At 41.5% G+C, this 19,280-nt stretch overlaps 1 protein-coding gene across 7 annotated transcripts in view; it reads right to left on the reverse strand.

Annotated features, from left to right (window-relative positions):
* The window catches only part of sv2ca (synaptic vesicle glycoprotein 2Ca), a 183,573-nt gene that overhangs the window by 83,944 nt on the left and 80,349 nt on the right, over positions 1–19,280 (reverse strand). For all 7 annotated transcript variants that reach the window (XM_073048263.1, XM_073048260.1, XM_073048261.1 and 4 more), the window contains exons 4-5: positions 5,284–5,464; positions 873–1,024 (exon numbers count right to left, since the gene is read on the reverse strand). In XM_073048263.1, the coding sequence (XP_072904364.1) occupies positions 873–1,024; positions 5,284–5,464 (333 nt within the window). The remainder of the gene's footprint in view (positions 1–872; positions 1,025–5,283; positions 5,465–19,280) is intronic.

The following is a 19,280-nucleotide window of genomic DNA, read 5'->3' on the forward strand; positions in this document are numbered from 1 at the left end:
CCACATGTCAAATGCAAACATAACAAAGAAGGGAAAGGAGATGACCTGAGTAACTGGTACTCAAGCTATTCATTTTGTCCTCCGACAAAGAATTTCAATCCAATCAGTCTATGTCTATAAGCTAATTTTATGTATATTTGGCCAAGCTCAGCAGTTACTTGTAAATTATGCTTTATAGGACTGCTTTGATAATTATATGTATTGTGTTTTTATGCTTACTGTGCTTTTTATTGCTGCATCGGATCCGGAGTAACAATCATTGTGTTCTCCTTTACACTCGTATACTGAAGAATCACAACAAACAATCTTGAACTTTGCCTGCTTACTGTGTGTGGTGCACCTCTGTTGTACTGACTCTAATTATTGTCACCAGCAAAGTTGAAGACCATTTTCTTTGGGTAAAGGGCTGTGCCCATTCTCTTAAATACCAATTCCCAACTGAAAAAGAATGATCAGTCATGATTTCACTGCAAGGTAAAAGCTGACAGTGTGTCATTGAATTGTCCACATGTCAAATGCGAACATGACTCTGTAACGGAGAAGTGAAAGGGGATGACCTGACTAACTGGTACTCAAACTATTCATTTCTTCCTCTGATAAAGAATCTCAAATGCAAATGTAAGTACACAGCTTGTTATAGAGCTGATATTAATGAAAAAGTAATTAAATGCCCTGGCTCCCTGCACCAGTTAGAACCTTTTTTTAAAAAAAAGTGCACCCAAGCTCACAGCAATGCCAGAATCCAACCTTCTCAGTTGTGTACATTTCCACACAATTCAGAGTCGATCTTTGCATTCAGCCCAACATTAAATTTCATCCCGTAATCTACAACAGCATGCCAGGTCTTGGCAATTACTACTTGGTTCTCTTACCATAGTGAGGGATGATGGCCCAGGCCATGGCGGATGCGTAGATCCCTCCGATCATCCAGAACATGCAGAGCCAGCTCAAGTGCTCACCCCGCTTCTCCCGGGCCAGCACCTCAGCAAAATAGGAAAACACAATTGGGACTGCTCCTCCAATCCTATGTTCATAAAAGAAAATGCAGGCCACTTATTACCACCCTTAGTATAGAAACCATCTATTCTGGTAAACAAAAAATCCTTGTTTTCCCATCTTAAGTCCCTAGTTTCTGTAAAACAGAGACTGAAATTTCTGCTCAGTCAGGTTTAGTTTCATCCTGACATTGTTTCAAAAGCTTTTGAATGGTTGCATTCATTGATATTTATGATTACCTAATTTATGACAGAATGTTTTCTAAAAAATACTCTTTACAGTAGTTGAATTTCTTTAAACTGGCACTCATTTAAATTTCTTCCTTTTTTCTGTGATGAAAGCACAATTAAATTTTAATATAATTGCACCATTACACCTCTAAAACCAAAAATTGCATTTTAATGTGTTGTTGAATTATGTTGATTATTTGACTTTGGCTGATGTATAAATCTTCTAACTAGCATGACTACAACTGTGACACAGCACTAGAGGAAGAGGTTAAAGCCTTGTAAAGGGTTCAAATGGGTGTACCTGGATAATTTCAGGAATTGTTAATTTGGATAGGAAGCTTGATTTATTTCCACAATTCTAGAAGGAACCTGATGAGTATTTACCGTACAAACAAGAGAAAATTTGCAGATGCTGGAAATCTGAGCTATACACACACTAAATGCTGGAGGATCTCAGCAGGCTAGGCAGCATCTATGGATTAAAATAAAAACAACGTTTCTGGCTGAAACCCTTTGGCAGGAGTGGAGAAAAAAAAGCTGAGGAGCAGATGTGAAAGGTAGGGGGAGGGGTAAGAGAACTGCCAGGCAATAGTGAAAATTGGAGGGTGAGGGAAGTTGATTGGTGAAAGAGACAGAAGACTTTGGAAGAAGGAGAAATGAGGGTTGTGGGGGGAGGAGCACCAGAGGGAGACGATGGGCGGGCAAGGAGATAACATGAGAGAGGGACAAGGGGATGGGAAATGGTGAAGAGGCAGAGGAGGAGTTACTGGAAGTTTGAGACATCGATGCTCATGTCATCAGGTTGGAAGCTACCCAAATAGAATATAAGGTGTCGCTTCTCCAACCTAAGTGAGGCTTTATCCCACCTGTTCTGACAGACGGAGCATAGATGCTCAGCAAAACGGTCTCCCAATCTATGTCGGGTTTCACCGATATACAGGAGACCACACTGAGAGCGCCGAACATAGTATATGGCCCCAAAAGACTCACAGGTGAAGTGTCACCTCACCTGGAAGGACTGTTTGGGGCCCTGAATGGTAGTGAGGGAGGAGGTGTGGGGACAGGTGTAGCACTTGTTCCACTTGCAAGGTTATGTGCCAGGAGGGAGATCAGTGGGGAAGGACGAATGGACAAGGGAGTCATGTAGGGAGCGATCCTTGTGGAAAGCAGAAAGTGTGGAGGGAGGGGGAGATGTGCTTGGTGGTGGGATCCAGTTGGAGATGGCGGAGGTTTCAGAGAATTATGTGCTGGATGCGGAGGTTGGTGGGTTGGTAGGTGAGGACAAGAGGAACCCTATCCCTGATAGCTTGACGAGAGGATGGGGTAAGAGCAAACATGTGTGAAATGGAAGAGATGCAGTTGAGGGCAGCGTTGATGGTGGAGGAAGGGAAGCCCCTTTCTTTGAAAAAGGAGGACATCTCCTTCATTCTGGATTGAAAAGCCTCATCCTGAGAGCAGATGCAGTGGAGAAGGAGGAATTGAGAGAAGGGTTGCATTTTTACAAGTAGCAGGGTGGGACGAGGTATACTCCAGGTAGCTGTGAGAGTCCATTGGTTTATAATAGACATTGGTGGATAAGCTATCTCTGGAGATAGAGACAGTGAGATTGAGAAAGGGAAGGGAAGTGTCGGAAATGGACCAGGTGGATTTGAGGGCAGGATGGAAGTTGGAGGCAAAGTGGATGAAATCAATGAGTTCAGCACGGGTACAGGAAGCAGTACCATCGATGTAGCATAGCAAAAGTGCAGGGCGGTCAGCAGTATAGGGTTGGAACATAGACTGTTTCACAAAGCTGACAAACAGCAAGGCATAGCTGGGTCCCATGCGAGTGCCAAGACTACCCCTTTTGCTTGAAGGAAGTGGGAGAAAGCAAAGGAGAAATTATTTAGAGTGAGGACGTTCCGTCAGGCAGAGGAGAGTGATGGTGAAGGGGAACTGGTTGGGTCTGGTATCCAGAAAGAAACTGAGAGATTTGAGGTCTTCCTGGTGGGGGATGGAAGTGTACAGGGACTGGACATCCATAGAAAAAGCAAGATGATGGAGGCCAGGGAACTTGAAATCATTGAAAAGATCTAGAGCGTGTGAGGTGTCACAGACGTAGGTAGGAAGGGACAGAACCAGAGGGGATAAAACTGAGTCGAGGTATGCAGATATGAGTTCAGTGGGGCAGGAGCAAGTTGAAACAATGGGTCTACCTGGACAAGCAGGTTTGTGGATTTTGGGTAGGAGGTAGAAACAGGAGGTGCGAGTTGCGGGAACTGTGAGGTTGTTGGCAGTGGATGGAGATCCCCAGACTCAATAAGGTCGGTGATGGTGCGGGAGACAGTGGCCTGGTGTTTCTTAGTGGGGTCCTGTTCGAGGGGTAAGTAAGAGGAGGTGTCTGAGAGTTGGCACTGGGCCGCAGCAAGGTAGACATCAGTTCACCGGACTACTACAGCACCTCCCTTATCTGCGGGTTTGATATTTACTGTAAAAGGAAAACATTTCCAGAGCTTCGGGGATAAAGGTGAGATTAGCTGGGTCTGCTCTTGCATGAAGCCATCATTGGGATAAATGATCATGTTGTGAACTGTAACCTTGGTGATCTGTGGAATGAGACTGAGCATGAACTCAGAACGGCAGTAAAGCCAGAAATGGGTAAGGGAGGTATTTTTCAGGGCTCATACATTGTGGTCACAATTTGTGTTGAAATTGTTAACTGTGGATAAATCTCTAACTCGGGCTCTAGGGACAGCATTTCTTCACAATCCATTGGTAAGGTACAAGGCATAAAATACAAACTATAGTCATTGCTTAAACTGATCTCTTTCAATAAGCAATAAATTGCTACCCCATGTTAGCCACAAGAGATTAACAAATATTTGCAAGGTGAATATGATGTTGTAATCTTTCAAATGTGACAATAATGAGTGTACAGAATCTAATTGCTGGCTAAGACTCCACTAAACACTGCACACAATATTTCTGTAGCTATGAGATGACTCTGTATCATCCATTCCTGGGAAATTTATTTTTTATTGTAAACGGATTCTAAGTGATCATTTAAGTCAATTGCTGACAAACTGGATGGTATCAGATAAAATTATTTAAAAAAACTTTTAGCACAATGGGTGGAAGAGGGAGAGAATGTGTGAATAATTGTGAATGAAAAAGTGAGAGAAAGTCTGCACGTGTGAATGACAGTGTGTTTGTGCAAGAGTGTGTGAGTGTGAGGGGGGAGTGTGTGAGTGTGAGATAGGGTGTGTGAGGGTGAGAGAGAATGTGTGTGTGTGAGAGAGTGTGAGAGGGTATGTGTGTGAGTGTGAGAGAGAGTATGTGAGTGAGAGTGTGTGTGTGAGCATGAGAGAGGGAGTGTGTATGAGTTTGAGAGAGAATGTGAGTGTGAGAGAGAGCATGTGTGTGAGTGTGAGAAAGGGAGTATGTGTGAGTGTGAGAGAAAGTGCGAGAGAGAATTTGAGAGAGAGAGTGAGTAAGTGAGTGAGTGTGTGTGTGTGAGATACTCAGATCCAATGAATGAACACAAGAATTTTGAAGAGCCTTCCTATCCTACTTTATTCATGTAATGCTATCAATATACAAAAAGAACTCTGAGAAAACATTCCAATTTGAATCATTGGAATCATTGTCAAATCATTGGCAATTTGAGCCTGCTCTGCCAATCAACGCCACAACGGCTGAACTTTCATCTTATTCTCCCACCTCCTCATACATTATGATGATTTTTGTGTTGAAGTTCAACCATCTCCTTCATAAGCACATTCATCGAACTGGTTTTACAGCCTCCTGTGGCAGGAAATTGCTCAAGTACACTTTTTATTTAAAACCCATTTGGATTTATCTAAATTCTCCATAAATGTATCAGTTGTACCCCTTTTTAAAAGATTTTTGTTAACAAATAGTAAAATTATCAGAGTAAATGCATCAAATAATGATGAACTATGTATTAACAGTTGGTATTGAGTTTCAGTTTTTAATCAGATGTTTGCATTCATAAACTAAGAACAGTTAAAACTTAACGGCACCTATAGGAAAGTTATAACATGGCAGCGGAACTTACCCAAATCCAGCAAAGAACCGGCAGAAGAGGAAGAGGCCGTAACCCTGGACAAAAGATGACAGAAAGGCGAAGAATCCATTCACGGACATACAAATAATTAGTGCTTGTCGACGGCCTATCTTGTCTGCCAAACCACCCCAGAAAAAGGCGCCTAGCATCATCCCAAGATACACTATGCTGCCTGCAATAAAATGAAGAGGATTTTTATTTACTGGTAGTCAAGTTTTGCTCAGTGAAGATGTTCATCAAACATAGACAGTATTTTGAACAGCTTCAGAAATCTCTAACAGAACAACATTAACCATTTTCAACTGTGCACAAGAGTGCTGAAGCATAAATCTTTAAGAAATTAGAACCTGCTTACGCTAATCACAGCTTTTATATACGACATGCTAAGTGGTAAGTTTCCTGGAGCTTGAGTCATATTTCCATCATTCAGCCTCCCCTCACCTTGAGAGGAAACATTGTGGAAGAGGAACACACAAAAAAAACTGGAGAAACTCAGCAGACCAGGCAGCATCTACCATCCCCACAGTAACGTGTCTGCCCTTGGCCTCCTGTATTGCCAGATTGAGGCTAAGTGTGTATTATAGAAACAGCACCTCATATTCCACCTGGGTACCCTCCAACATTGAATTTACAATTTTCAGTAACTATTCCCTCTCTTTCCCTGTTACCTCTGCCCCTTATCACCCTATCTCTTCCCCACCCCTGCCCTTTCCATTTGCCCATCACCCACACATACTTCCCACTGGTTCCACTCCCTACCTTCCTCCCTTTATTCCAGGCTCTACCTGTCTTTCCTATCAGTTTCCATGATCTTCACCTCTTTGTAACTTCCACCTATCACTTCCCAGCTTGAAACTGCTGGAGTTGTCTATTGCATCCGGTGCTCCCGGTGCAGCCTCCTCTACATCGGCAAGAACCAACGCAGATTGGGGGACCGCTTCGTCGAGCACCTACACTCCGTCCGTCACAATAGACAGGACCTCCCAGTTGCCACCCACTTCAACTCTGCCTCTCATTCCCATCTAGATATGTCCATACATGGTCTCCTCTACTGCCATGATGAGGCCAAACTCAGGTTGGAGGAGCAACACCTCATCTACTGTCTGGGTAACCTCCAGCCTGGTGGTATGTATATTGAATTCTCCAATTTCCGGTAATTCCCTCCCCCTATCCCAGGTCCCTCTCTGCCTCTCTCCCCTTTCAACTTTCTGCTTCTTTATCTCTACAGTTCTTTCATGCTTATCCCCTCCACCTCCCCCCTTTATCTTTCCTCTGATTGGTTTTCCACCTGGTGCCTCTAGGCCCTACCCCCTCCCCTATCTCTGTTACTGGGCTTCGGCCCTCTCTTCCCCCCCATTCCTGATGAAGGGTCTCGGCCTGAAACATTGGCTACTCTTTTCTCACGGATGCTGCCTGACCTGCTGAGTTCTTCCAGCGTTGTGTACGTATTCTTTGATCCACAGCATCTGCAGTTGTATTTTTGTGTTTTGAAGCGCCATTCCCACTCTCCCCTCCCCCATCTGTCTAACTGCAGCGTCCTCTCTGATCTGAATCCACCTATCACCTGCCAGCTCTTGCTTCACTCCTTCCCTTACTATTTCATGTGGGAGGTCTCCTTTTTATCAGATGAGGGCTCACGACCTGAAATGTTGCCTGTCCACTTCCCTCCGTAGATTCTGCTGAGCTCCTCCACTTTTTTGTGTGTTGCTCTAGATTCCAGCATCTCTAGTCTCTTGTGCCTCCTATTTACACAGGAGTCTATGTGTGCTTGCATGAATTAGAATCAGGGTTATTATCACTCACTTAACCAACTAACTGTTTTAATTATGGCTATTATTCTATTATGGATTTATTGAGCATATTCACAAGAAAACCAATCTCAGGGCTGTAATGGTGACATATACGTACCTTGATAATAAATTTACTTTGAACTTTATTGCTTTGTGTCAGCAGTACAGTACGAAAAAGAAGTTATTATAAATTACAAAAATAAATAAATACTGCAAATAAGAGCCAACTCAACTAACTAAATAATCTGGAACTTTTAAGAAATCTAGTCTTAATAATGGTGATCACGAAATTGCTAATAAAAACTATTCCAGTTTTTCTAGTGTCCTGAAAGGGAGGAAGTGTATTGGCCAGCCTAAGAACTAGATATTATTCGGGGCCCCCAGAATGTGATTAGCTCTTAGCTACCTTACACAATAGCCTAGAAACCAGGAGGATAAAACAAAATCACTGTGTACAAACAAAATAAGAATTAAGCCAAAACAGCTATTTGCCATCCACCTCGGCAACAAATTCAGTCTCAGCTAAGGCATTCCTATACCTTTCACTCCTGCCAAATTCTTCTCTTGAATATATATATTCAAGTGGGTATAGGGGAATCTGTTGCACAGACCAGTCAAGTAACAGCTTGACTTCATTTTAATCACAGAGTCGTATCTACAGAATCTGTTCTCCCAGGATACATCCTCTCCCACCAGCAGGACAGACTCACTTAAGATGCTGTGGGGGAAGGGATGGTGCAGAATGAGAGATAAATGGGAAGCTATAGACTTGAGAGTCTTTAACATTGGCTCCAGACCACATGAAGTCTCATACAGGCAGGCAAAACATAGCCAAAGAATTGTCTTCCTGAAATGACCTATCATCCTCCCTCACATAATAAATCAGTCATTCTTCAAACGTTCAAAGTAACTCTAGTATATTAATGTTATCTAATACTATTTTGAGATTCATCTTCTTACAGACATTTACAGGAAAAAATGAAATACAGGTGTTCCCCCCCCCCCCTTTACAAAGCTAGAGCGTTCCTATGAAACCTTTCTTAAGCTGAAATGGCTTAAAGCGAAGAACCATTAGTTTATATGGGAAAAATTTTTGTAAAAGCAAAATTTGCAATAAATGGCAAATTCTTCCCTTCCTGCAAGTAGGAGCCTAAATTCTCACCTTTGACATTCCATTAGGATCATCATGTGCCCATTATCAATGTCCCGGGTGATACTGTTGATTGGAAACTATACCAGATTATCTAGGTGAATTTTATAGCTACAAGAACATGCCAGTGGTTGGGCATCTTGTGACATGTGACTCAGTTTCTGACACCAGCTGCAATGTGTAGCCTGAAGTGCGATGGACTATACTGGGCATGAGAGTGCAGTACCAAAAACCATGAATAAACTCAACATCATGCCTCATAAATCAGCCTGTTTGACTTGCACTCTGTCCAATATCCTAAATGTATTCCCTCCATTACTAGTGTACAGCAGCTGCAATGTATCATTACTTCTCTAGCTTACTCTGAGGACAACTGCCTCCCACTCCCCACCTCCCTCATATCTGAAACCTTGTTCAGCAAAAAGGAAAAGGTGTGTTGGAATACCACCCTTTGCATGTTCTCCAAAACACCTTGACTTTGGAACATATTGCCATTCCTTCATCATTACGAGGTCAAAACCATGAAGGATTGTTGAAAAGCATGGTGAGAGCGTCATTACCACAAGGACTGCAGCAGTTCCAGCTGGCAGCTAACCCTCGCCACCTCCTTAAGGGCAATTTAGGATCAGCATTGATGTCAGTCAATTGCACACCTACATCTCCATCATTTTACCACAGAGCAAGCTACAGGTGTGCAAGTGTGCTGCAATGAGGGAAGTGCACTTTTAATTTGCATTTACTAGATGCTACTCATTGGAGCCAACAGCTTGACCCAGGGTCAAGTTGCTTAGATCTCAAGTCACAAAAAAAGAATAGTGACTTTTGCATTGAACTTTTTCTTTCCTTAAATTGGCTGTGATACTTACCTAACAATACAGAATTTTGACACTAAAGTTGTTTGTGATGTCCCAAAACTTCTCCGGAAATACAAATTCATCTGTTTATTTTTTCTACTTTCCTGACAATCATTGTGAGTTTCAGGGATAATACATTTGTAATATGAATGACCATTCACTATCCAGAGATAAAAGCAGCAAGAAAAGTTCAAAGTTCTCAAAGTTCAAAGTCCAAAGTCGGCCGTGGCTGACGAGGGAAGTAAAGGGCAGTATAAAAATAAAAGAGAAGAAGGATAACATAGCAAAGATGAGCGGGAAACCGGAGGACTGGGAAGCTTTTCAAGAGCAACAGAAGATAACAAAAAAGGCAATATGCCAAGAAAAAATGAGGTACGAAGGTAAACTAGCCAAGAATATAAAGGAGGATAGTAAAAGCTTCTTTAGGTATGTGAATAGCAAAAAAAAGTTAAGACCAAAATTGGGCCATTGAAGACAGAAATGGGTGAATTTATTATGGGGAACAAGGAAATGGCAGATGAGTTGAACAGGTACTTTGGATCTGTCTTCACTAGGGAAGACACAAACAATCTCCCAGATGTAATAGTGGCCAAAGGAACTAGGGTAAAGGATGAACTGAAGGAAATTTATATTAGGCAAGAAACGGTGTTGGATAGACTGTTGAGTCTGAAGGCTGATAAGTCCCCAGGACCTGATGGTCTGCATCCCAGGGTACTTAAAGGGGTGGCTCTAGGAATCATGGACGCATTGGTAATCATTTTCCAATGTTCTATAGATTCAGGAATAGTTCCTGCTGATTGGAGGGTGGCTAATATTGTCCCACTTTTCAAGAAAGGAGGGAGAGAGAAAACAGGGAATTATAGACCGGTTAGCCTGATGTCAGTGGTGGGAAAGATGCTGGAGTCAATTATAAAAGAGGAAATTACGACACATTTGGTTAGCAGTAGAAGGATCAGATCAGTCCGAGTCAGCATGGATTTATGAAGGGAAAATCATGCCTGACTAATCTTCTGGAGTTTTTTGAGGATGTAACTATGAAAATGGACAAGGGAGAGCCAGTGGATGTAGTGTACCTGGACTTCCAGAAAGCTTTTGATAAAGTCCCACATAAGAGATTAGTGGGCAAAATTAGGGCACATGGCATTGGGAGCAGAGTACTAACATGGATTGAAAATTGGCTGACTGACAGGAAACAAAGAGTAGCGATTAACGGGTCCCTTTCAGAATGGCAGGCTGTGACCAGTGGAGTACCGCAAGGTTCAGTGCTGGGACCGCAGCTGTTTACAATATACATTAATGATTTAGATGAAAGGATTAAAAGTAACATTAGCAAATTTGCTGATGACACAAAGCTGGGTGGCAGTGTGAAATGTCAGGAGGATATTATGAGAATGCAGGGTGACTTGGACAAGTTGGGTGAGTGGGCAAATGTATGGCAGATGCAGTTTAATGTGGATAAATGTGAGGTTATCCACTTTGGTGGCAAGAACAGGAAGGCAGATTACTATCTAAATGGAGTCAAGTTAGGAAAAGGGGAAGTACAACGAGATCTAGGAGTTCTTGTACATCAGTCAATGAAAGCAAGGATGCAGGTACAGCAGGCAGTGAAGAAAGCTAATGGCATGCTGGCCTTTATAACAAGAGGAATTGAGTATAGGAGTAAAGAGGTCCTTCTGCAGCTGTACAGGGCCCTGGTGAGACCCCACCTGGAGTATTGTGTGCAGTCTTGGTCTCCAAATTTGAGGAAGGACATTCTTGCTATTGAGGGAGTGCAGCATAGGTTCACAAGGTTAATTCCCAGAATGGTGGGACTGTCATATGTTGAAAGATTGGAGCGACTGGGCTTGTATACACTAGAATTTAGAAGAATGAGAGGGGATCTGATTGAAACATATAAGATTATTAAGGGATTGGACACGCTGGAGGCAGGAAGCATGTTCCCGCTGATGGGTGAGTCCAGAACTAAAGGCCACAGTTTAAGAATAAGGGGTAGGCCATTTAGAACAGAGATGCGGAAAAACTTTTTCACCCAGAGAGTGGTGGATATGTGGAATGCTCTGCCCCAGAAGGCAGTGGAGGCCAAGTCTCTGGATGCATTCAAGAGAGAGTTAGATAGAGCTCTTATAGATAGCGGGGTCAAGGGATATGGGAAGAAGGCAGGAACAGGGTACTGATTGTGTATGATCAGCCATGATCACAGTGAGTGGCGGTGCTGGCTAGAAGGGATGAATGGCCTACTCCTGCACCTACTGTCTATTGTCTATTGTCTATTGAAAGTAAATTTGTTATCGAAGTACATTTATGTCACCATATACAACTCTGAGATTCATTTTCATGCAGAGCAAAAGAGTGCAATAGAGTCAATAAAAACTGCACACAAAGACTGACAAACAAGCAGTGTGGAAAGGCAGACAAACAGTGCAAGTGCGAATCATAAAGAGAGAAAAAAAGAAAGAGATCAATGGATAAATAAATTCTGAGAGCATGAGTTGTAGAGTCCTTGTCAGAATAGTTAAAATAACGATTGATAATTTTCAGAATAAATGACACCCAATTTAGTTAAAAAAAGTTAACATAAAACTATAGTGAAACTCGGCAAGCCTTTGAAGATCACACAAAGTGTCTCCCTCACATCTGTCATCTGTGGCTTGGCGGCATTGCATGAGTCTGATTTGTATTTATTCCAGTGGTTTGAAGCTTTAGCTGACATGATTTACACAGCCTTGGAAATTTGCTGCCCTAGAATTAAGGTAAATTGGAGAGGATGAACTGACTCATCATTTTTCATTTGCTGCCTTCCCTTCCTAAGAAAATAAGCAATAGAAGCACAAGTAGATCTTATGGCCTCTCTAGCCCCAGCTCTGTCATTTAATTGAATCAGAAATTGATAAAGAAAGGCATGATAGAATATCAACGTAGACTGGTATGAAACAAAAACTGACACTAACGGATTTTATCGATAGATAAAAAGGGAAAGACTATCAAAGGCATACATTGAACCATACAGCTTGAAACACGTTAATTTTTAAAGAGGAATATAGAAATTAATTATCTGTACTCACAGAAGGCACATAAAAACTGCCAGATATATTAAAGAATTAAGACTCTAGTCAGTGAGAATTAGAAGCTGAGGGAAATAAGTATTAAAATAGTACTAGTGAAGCTGGTGAAACAAAGATGATCTACATCCCAGCTTTGATGAGTTGTGTTATACATAGTGGAAGCTCTGGTTATTGTCTTCCATGGCTCTGCAGAGCCTGGAATTGCATCTGTGAATTAGTGGATAGCAAATTGAGTCATAGAGCACTACAGCATAAAACCAGGCCCTTTGGCCCATCAAGTGTGTTCTGAACTGTTATTCTGCCTAGTCCCATTGTCCCACTTCCATAACTTTCTCATCCATGTATTTACCCAAACTTCTCTTAAATGTTGCAATCAATCCCCCAAACACCACTTCTGCTGGCAGTTTGTTCCACAGTCAAATCACCCTCAGAGTGCAGAGCTCCCCTCAAGTTGCCTTTAAATAGTTCACCCTTCACTCTTAACCTATCATCTCTAGTCCTAGTCCCATTCAGCTTCAGTGGAAAAAGCTTGCTTGCATTTACCCATCAATTCCACTCATAATTTTGTAAACCGCTATCAAACCTCCCCTTATTCTCCTACACTCCAGACAACAAAGTCCTAATCTGTTCAACCTTCCCCTGTAAGTCAGGTCTGCAGATCCCAGCAACATCCTTGGAAATTTTCTCTGTACTCCTTCAATCTTATTAATATCTATCCTCTTGGCAGGTGACCAAAACTGGACACAATACTTCAAATTTGATCTCACCAACGTCTTACATAATGTAAACATAACATCCAGGGTCCTGTACTCAATTCTTTGATTTATGAAGGCCAGTATACCAATAGATCCCTTTGCATCCCGATGTACCTGTGACGCCTCTTTTAAGGAATTAGAGATCTGTTTACCTGGATCCCTTTTTTCTACCTCACTCCTCAATGCCCTACCAGCTGATCACATGTGGTCCACATGTGATCAAATCTGGTCATTTATGAACGGAGGAACAGAGCAAGCAGAGACCGTTAGCCTAATGTTAGTGGATGGAAAATTCTGGAATCCATAGTAAGAGAAGCAACAACAAAACAACTTTCAAAGAATAACAGGAAGAGTAGAGTTAATATGGTTTTATGAAGGGAAAATCATTTTTGATTAATGTGTTGGAATTCTTTCAGTATGTGACAAGTAGAGCAGATAAGGAGGAATCAGTGGATGCATGGTATTTAGATTTCTGAAAGGCTTTAGATAAGGTCCTGCACAGAAGGTTGCTTAGCAGGCATAGTGCATACAGAAATAGAATGATGTGCAGACATAGATAGGGAATTACTTATTGAACTTATTGCTTGAAGGGAATTGGATAGGTATATGGATAGGAAATGTTGAGAGGGCTATGGGCCAAATGTACTCAATGGCACTTACATGGCTGTCTTAGTTGGCATAGACTACTTGGGCCAAAGAATCTACTTCCATGCTGCGTGATCCTAACAGAAAGCAAGGTGGAAGGATAAAGATACCCTTCTCAGAGTGTCATATTGTGTGGGAACTACATAGACTGATCCTTGGGCTCCAGCTATTCACGATCGATAACAATGATTTAGTTGAAGGAATTTGCAAATTTGCTGACAATACTAAACAAGGTAGGATTTTGGGTACAGAGGAATTTTATAGAGGCTTCACAGAGATATGAATAGGAGGAGTCATTGGTAAGAAAATGGCAGATGGAATATAATGTGAAAAAAATGCGAAGTTATCCACTTTGGTGCCCATGACAAAAAAAAGTGGAGCATCTATTAAATGGTGAGAGGTTGTGGTGTGTTGATGGTCAAATGGAACCAAGTTTTCTTTATACATTCAATGAGACTTAATGTACAGGGCAGTGACAACCAATCTGCTGAAGGAACTCAGCGAGTCAAGCAGCATCTGTGCAGCAAAAGGAACCGGCATTTCAGCTTAACCCTGAATGATATATCACCTTAATATACAGTACATTCAATGGCCACTTCATTGCTACACCTGTACACCTACTTGTTAATGCAAATATTGAATTAGCCAGTCATGTGGCAGCAACTAAACACATAAAAGGATGCAGACATTGTCAAGAGGTTCTGCTGTTGTTCAGAAGAAACATCAGAATGGGGAATAAATGTAACCCGAGCGACTTTGACGGTGGAATGATTGTTGGTGCCAGATGGGGTGGTTTGAGTATCATAGAAACTGCTGATTTACCGGGATTTTCATGCTACGGAGAATGGTGCGATAAAGAAAAAACATCCAATGAGTGACAGTTCTGTGGGTGAAAATGCCTTGTTGATGAGAACGGTCAGAGGAGATTGGCCAGACTGGTTCAAGCTGACAGGAAGGTGACAGTAATTCAGATAGTATTACAACAGCGTTGTGCAGAAGAGCATCTCTGAATGCACAGCATATCGAACCTTGAAGTAGATGGGCTACAGCAGCAGTAGACCGTGACCATGCATTCAATGGCCATTTTATTAGGTACAGTGAAGTGGCCATTGAATGTACATTAATCAGAATCAGGTTTAATATCACTGGCATGAAATTTGTTGTTATGTGGAAGCAGTACATTGCAATACATAATAATAAAAACTATAAATTACAATAAATTATATATATACAGTGGATTCTGGTAATTGGTCTATCGGTTAATCAAGTCATCTGCTTATTTAGGACAATTCTTAAGAAAAATTCATTAAGAAAATAGCTGGGACTGCCTTTGTTTCTTTGGAACAAACACTATACTACTTAATTGGGACAGCAGACTGTTGCCGAACAGTTTCTAACCAGTCCTTACGAAGGGTCTCGGCCCGAAACATTGACTGCAATTTTCTAACTAGTATCAGTCACATGCGCTTGTGTGGCCATTAGTCACTACACTGTACTTATAGTGAACAGTTTATAAATAACTTTGGTTGCATGTGTTTATGTTGGAAAAGTAGTGATTTTTGTTACTGATAGTTAGCGAGGAATAAGCAGTAAGACAAGTCAGAACTATTTTGCTCACTGCAATTTTAAGCATTTAGACTTGGAAATGCTAGAAAAAGCCAGGAGTGAAAATTAGATGATTTGACTACTTCAGCAAGATAGGACTACAAAGAAATTGAAGGGATCTACAATCACCTTGAATGTTATGTTTGGTCCCCACCAGAAACTCAGCTCTCACCTTTGGCTCCAAGTAGCTGTTTGCATGTGAAAGTAGCCACACCCCAGTACACTCTCAAAAGATGGGCTAAGCCAGGTGAGTGTACCCAGCAGGTCTCATACCCAGTTCAAGAGGGACATGCCTGTCCTAGCATGTGAAGTCAGCTCCGGCAGACTGGGTGGATGAGATCCAAAGGCCAGGAAGGTTGTTCTGCAATGCCACGCGGAGAGAGAAAGGCATGACAAGGCACAGAAGATGCCATAGTCATCCACTGCCACTAGGGTAGACCCCAGTCGTGATGTCTACTCACACCACTAGACCCAGACTTCCAAGGTCAAGCTATTCCTCTTTAAAAACTCTCCCGCACAGGTTTCCTGTCATCATCGGATACAACGAACAACCACCAGTAATATTGGTAGTGTTCTAATTTGCTCTGTATTTCATTTAAGTAGATACTTTGTTACCCAGTTAATCTGTCTTTTTTATAACTTTTTAACTATTTCCAGGAAACTTTGGCTAACTGGGGCAACCGCTTAATTGGGGCAAAATGCACCAGCCCTGATGTGCCCACATGAACCAGAATCCACTGTATATATAAAATTAAATTAAATAAGTAGTTCAAAAAGAGAGCAAAAAAAAGGAAAAAAATAGTGAGGTAGTGTTTATGCATTCATTGTCCATTCAGAAATCTGATGTTCCTGAAACATTGAGTGTGTGTCTTCAGTAACTGACATGGATAGAGAAATCCTGAAGTTGTTGACCTTTAGGTAACTTGATTTATATCTACGTCAGCCATCCATCTGTGTTACTGGTTCAGCAGAGGATATTTCCGGTCTGACCTGCTGGCTATTTATTCCTGCTCTGCAAATCACAAGCCCTGCAATGGTTTGTCTATGTTTTCACTTTCTAAATGCTCCCATTCACTCACTGGCCAGGCAGAAGTTGTTCTACATTATACTGTTAATGAGTTATATTTTAATTCAAATCATTCCGTATCGATAATTAGGCGAAGTGACGAATAAACAACTCCAGAACATTAGTTTCCCTGCAGGGGCAGAAGAGATGCAAATAATATTTTGCTTTGAGGGTAAATCAAAAAATAACTTTCAGCATGACAGGAGAAACAAAGAGAAAGTATCTGGTTTGCTTTGAAGGTGATGCTGTTGTACATAAACATCACGTCAATAAAGGAAGTATTGCTTGGAGTCTTTATATGAGATCACAGCATGTCCCTGGTGTATATTTCGAAACAAACTTTTTGTTTAGAGGGAGGCCCCTTCAGGCCGCAGTGATTCCATGACAAGCAGCAACTAGACTGCAGCTGCTGTCATGAATAACAGATTGCACAGGAGCACGAAGACCCGGCCAGGCACAGCTGTAAGCAGTGATAAGGAAAGAGATTGGAGGATATCTCCGAAAGCCAGTGGGAAGACAAAGTATCACGGCAAGCCGAAATGAAAGGCTTTTAACTTCAAGGCATCCTGCTAACACATTTTTTTTAAAACAGTGATTAAACTGAATAAGAAATTTGCAGCCTTTCTTTTTATTCAAATAATGGTTCAGCATTAGACAATTTCCATTTCAGCTTACAGTGTGTGCAGATTTTGTGTGTTATATTTCTGAAGAGAGTTTCCAATTGAAAAAATGGCCAGGAGGCAATGGGCTGGGGATATGATTTAGTCCTACAATCACCTCCCCACCAATGTCATCATCAAAGAGGACACCATGCTGACGTTTGTTGTCCCCAAACTCAGTTATGTCAATGGAAAATCAAGAAAAGATGCTTTATCAAGACTACTGCTTGAAATCATCAACAAGCAACAAAATGTTGCATTGTATTGCCAATTAGAATGACAGCAACTTGAATAAAATGTCATGATATCAAGCTCATGAGGAACTCGCATCATTTTAACACCCTTCAAATCAGTTGTCTGCTATTCCCCCAATCCTACTTTTAAATTTCTGCAGTCGTTGTCCACAATTTTGATCCTTGGTTGGGCTTTAACCTTCACTAGGGTGGGGATCGGTCTGCTTTTCATCCAATCTGGGAAGTCAGGCTACACTTTTAGTACAAAGTTCCTCAGAGTCCAAGTCTGAAGAGATTCCTGAACTGGGATACCTTACTGGCGGTGCCTAGGCCATGTCACTGAAGGAAGTCCTGCCTCTGGAAAGCCCTGCTGGGACTAATTATTCCCTGCTCCTGGAATTTCTGTGGCACTGTGCTTTATGAGTCTGAAAACTCAATCCCATCAGATTTAAGCTGCATATATTCTTGAGTAAGATGATGTAAAAAAATTATAAATGATCTAGATGAAAGAGATCCTTTACATCCAGTAAGGGGTCAGTGACAGGCAGCACAGATTCAACTTCAAAGATAAAAGAATTAGAGAGAATATGAACAAAATATTTCACTTAACAAACAGTGGGAATCTGGAACTCATGACATAAAAGGCACTGGAGGCAGAAACATTCTTTTTAAAACACCTTTAGGACTAATTAATACTCTATGGACAAAAAGCCAAGGGAAGATTCAATCCAGTATCCACTTTTGACTGGCATGGATACAATGGGCCAAGTTTCCTGTTTCTACACCATAAATTTCTTTGATTTCAATGATGCTACAACACTAAACAGGCTGGGAAGACCAGTGTTAATGCCCTGTAAGCCAGCAATTTAGAGCAGCATGCTAATATTTTTGTGTAAGAGTGAAGTTAAATGGCAGCCATTTGGCCTAGGGAGTTGGTATCATCATATAACTTAGAACACCTGCTGGGTGGATGTTACTAAAATTGTGTCTATTAATTCAGATTTACTGGTGATAAAGTTCAGAGCTTTTGTTTCTACTTTGTTCGGTGTACTTCTGTCAAATATTGTTTGCTAACAGCCCAGTGAAGCACATTTGGATGTTTGGCTATGTTGAGGTTGCTGTACAGGCTTCTGGTGTTGGCTGGAAACAAACCAGGAAAGGCTGTTTCTCCAGCATCAGAGCTGTGACATTGTGGAAGGGATGCTTCCTGGGTGAACGCCAAGATCATGCTCAGAAATGTATCAAGGCTCCTCCTTTGGCATGCCATTGAACAAGCCTGGATGGATTTTGCCAGTGGGTGTGTTCACCAACTGTGAAACCTGGCAGTGGGTCAATAAATATTTAAATGATCTGAGAAATCAACTGCAGGAGTTGGCCTAAAACCAAGCAAACAAGCAAACGTACTGATGAAGACCTCAAATGTGCATGCATGTACGACTTATTTTAAAACTAATGAGCATAAACAGATATCCCTATCTTTGGCTTATTATTTTCTTCTTATTTTATTGACATAAGCATATGTGAATTAGCATCATTAACAGGAATCACCTCAGTAGTGGGTAGCATGACGCTGTTACAGCTCGGGGCACCAGAGTTCAAAGTTCATTTCTGGCATCCTCTGTACGGAGCTTGTACATCCTCCCCATGACTGTATGGATTTCCTCTGGCTGCTCTGGTTTCATCCCATGGCACAAGGACATACCAGTTAGCAGTTTGTAAATTGTCCTGCGTTTAGTCTAGGGTTAAATAGTTGGGTTGCTAGGCAAAGTGGCTCGTTGGGCCTGAGGAGCCAGTACTGGTCCATATCTCTCAATAAATACATAATTAAGTGGACATTGTTGCTCCAATAAAATGAAAAGAATAAGCTTTGCTATTGAAGCTGACATACTGTATTTCAGATACATCAATATACAGTCTTTGTAGTCTTTCCAAAAGGTGTAGGGTTTAGTGTGATTAGATTGCTATTGAACCTTGCACGCCAATTTATTACATTTCTCATTTTGTAACTTAAAACTCCCCTGACAATATGAGTGGCAATCAGATTCTCCCTACGTTCTTCATTATTGTTCTTTCTGCTTCTTGAGGTAACTTGCCATTTATTGCAATGCTTCAGCAGTAGCATCAGTTTTCTGAGAACTTGGTTTTATTTATTTTTCTAAGATTAAGATT

Source organism: Hemitrygon akajei, chromosome 6 (genome assembly GCF_048418815.1).
Source record: "Hemitrygon akajei chromosome 6, sHemAka1.3, whole genome shotgun sequence".
Lineage (NCBI taxonomy): Eukaryota > Metazoa > Chordata > Chondrichthyes > Myliobatiformes > Dasyatidae > Hemitrygon > Hemitrygon akajei.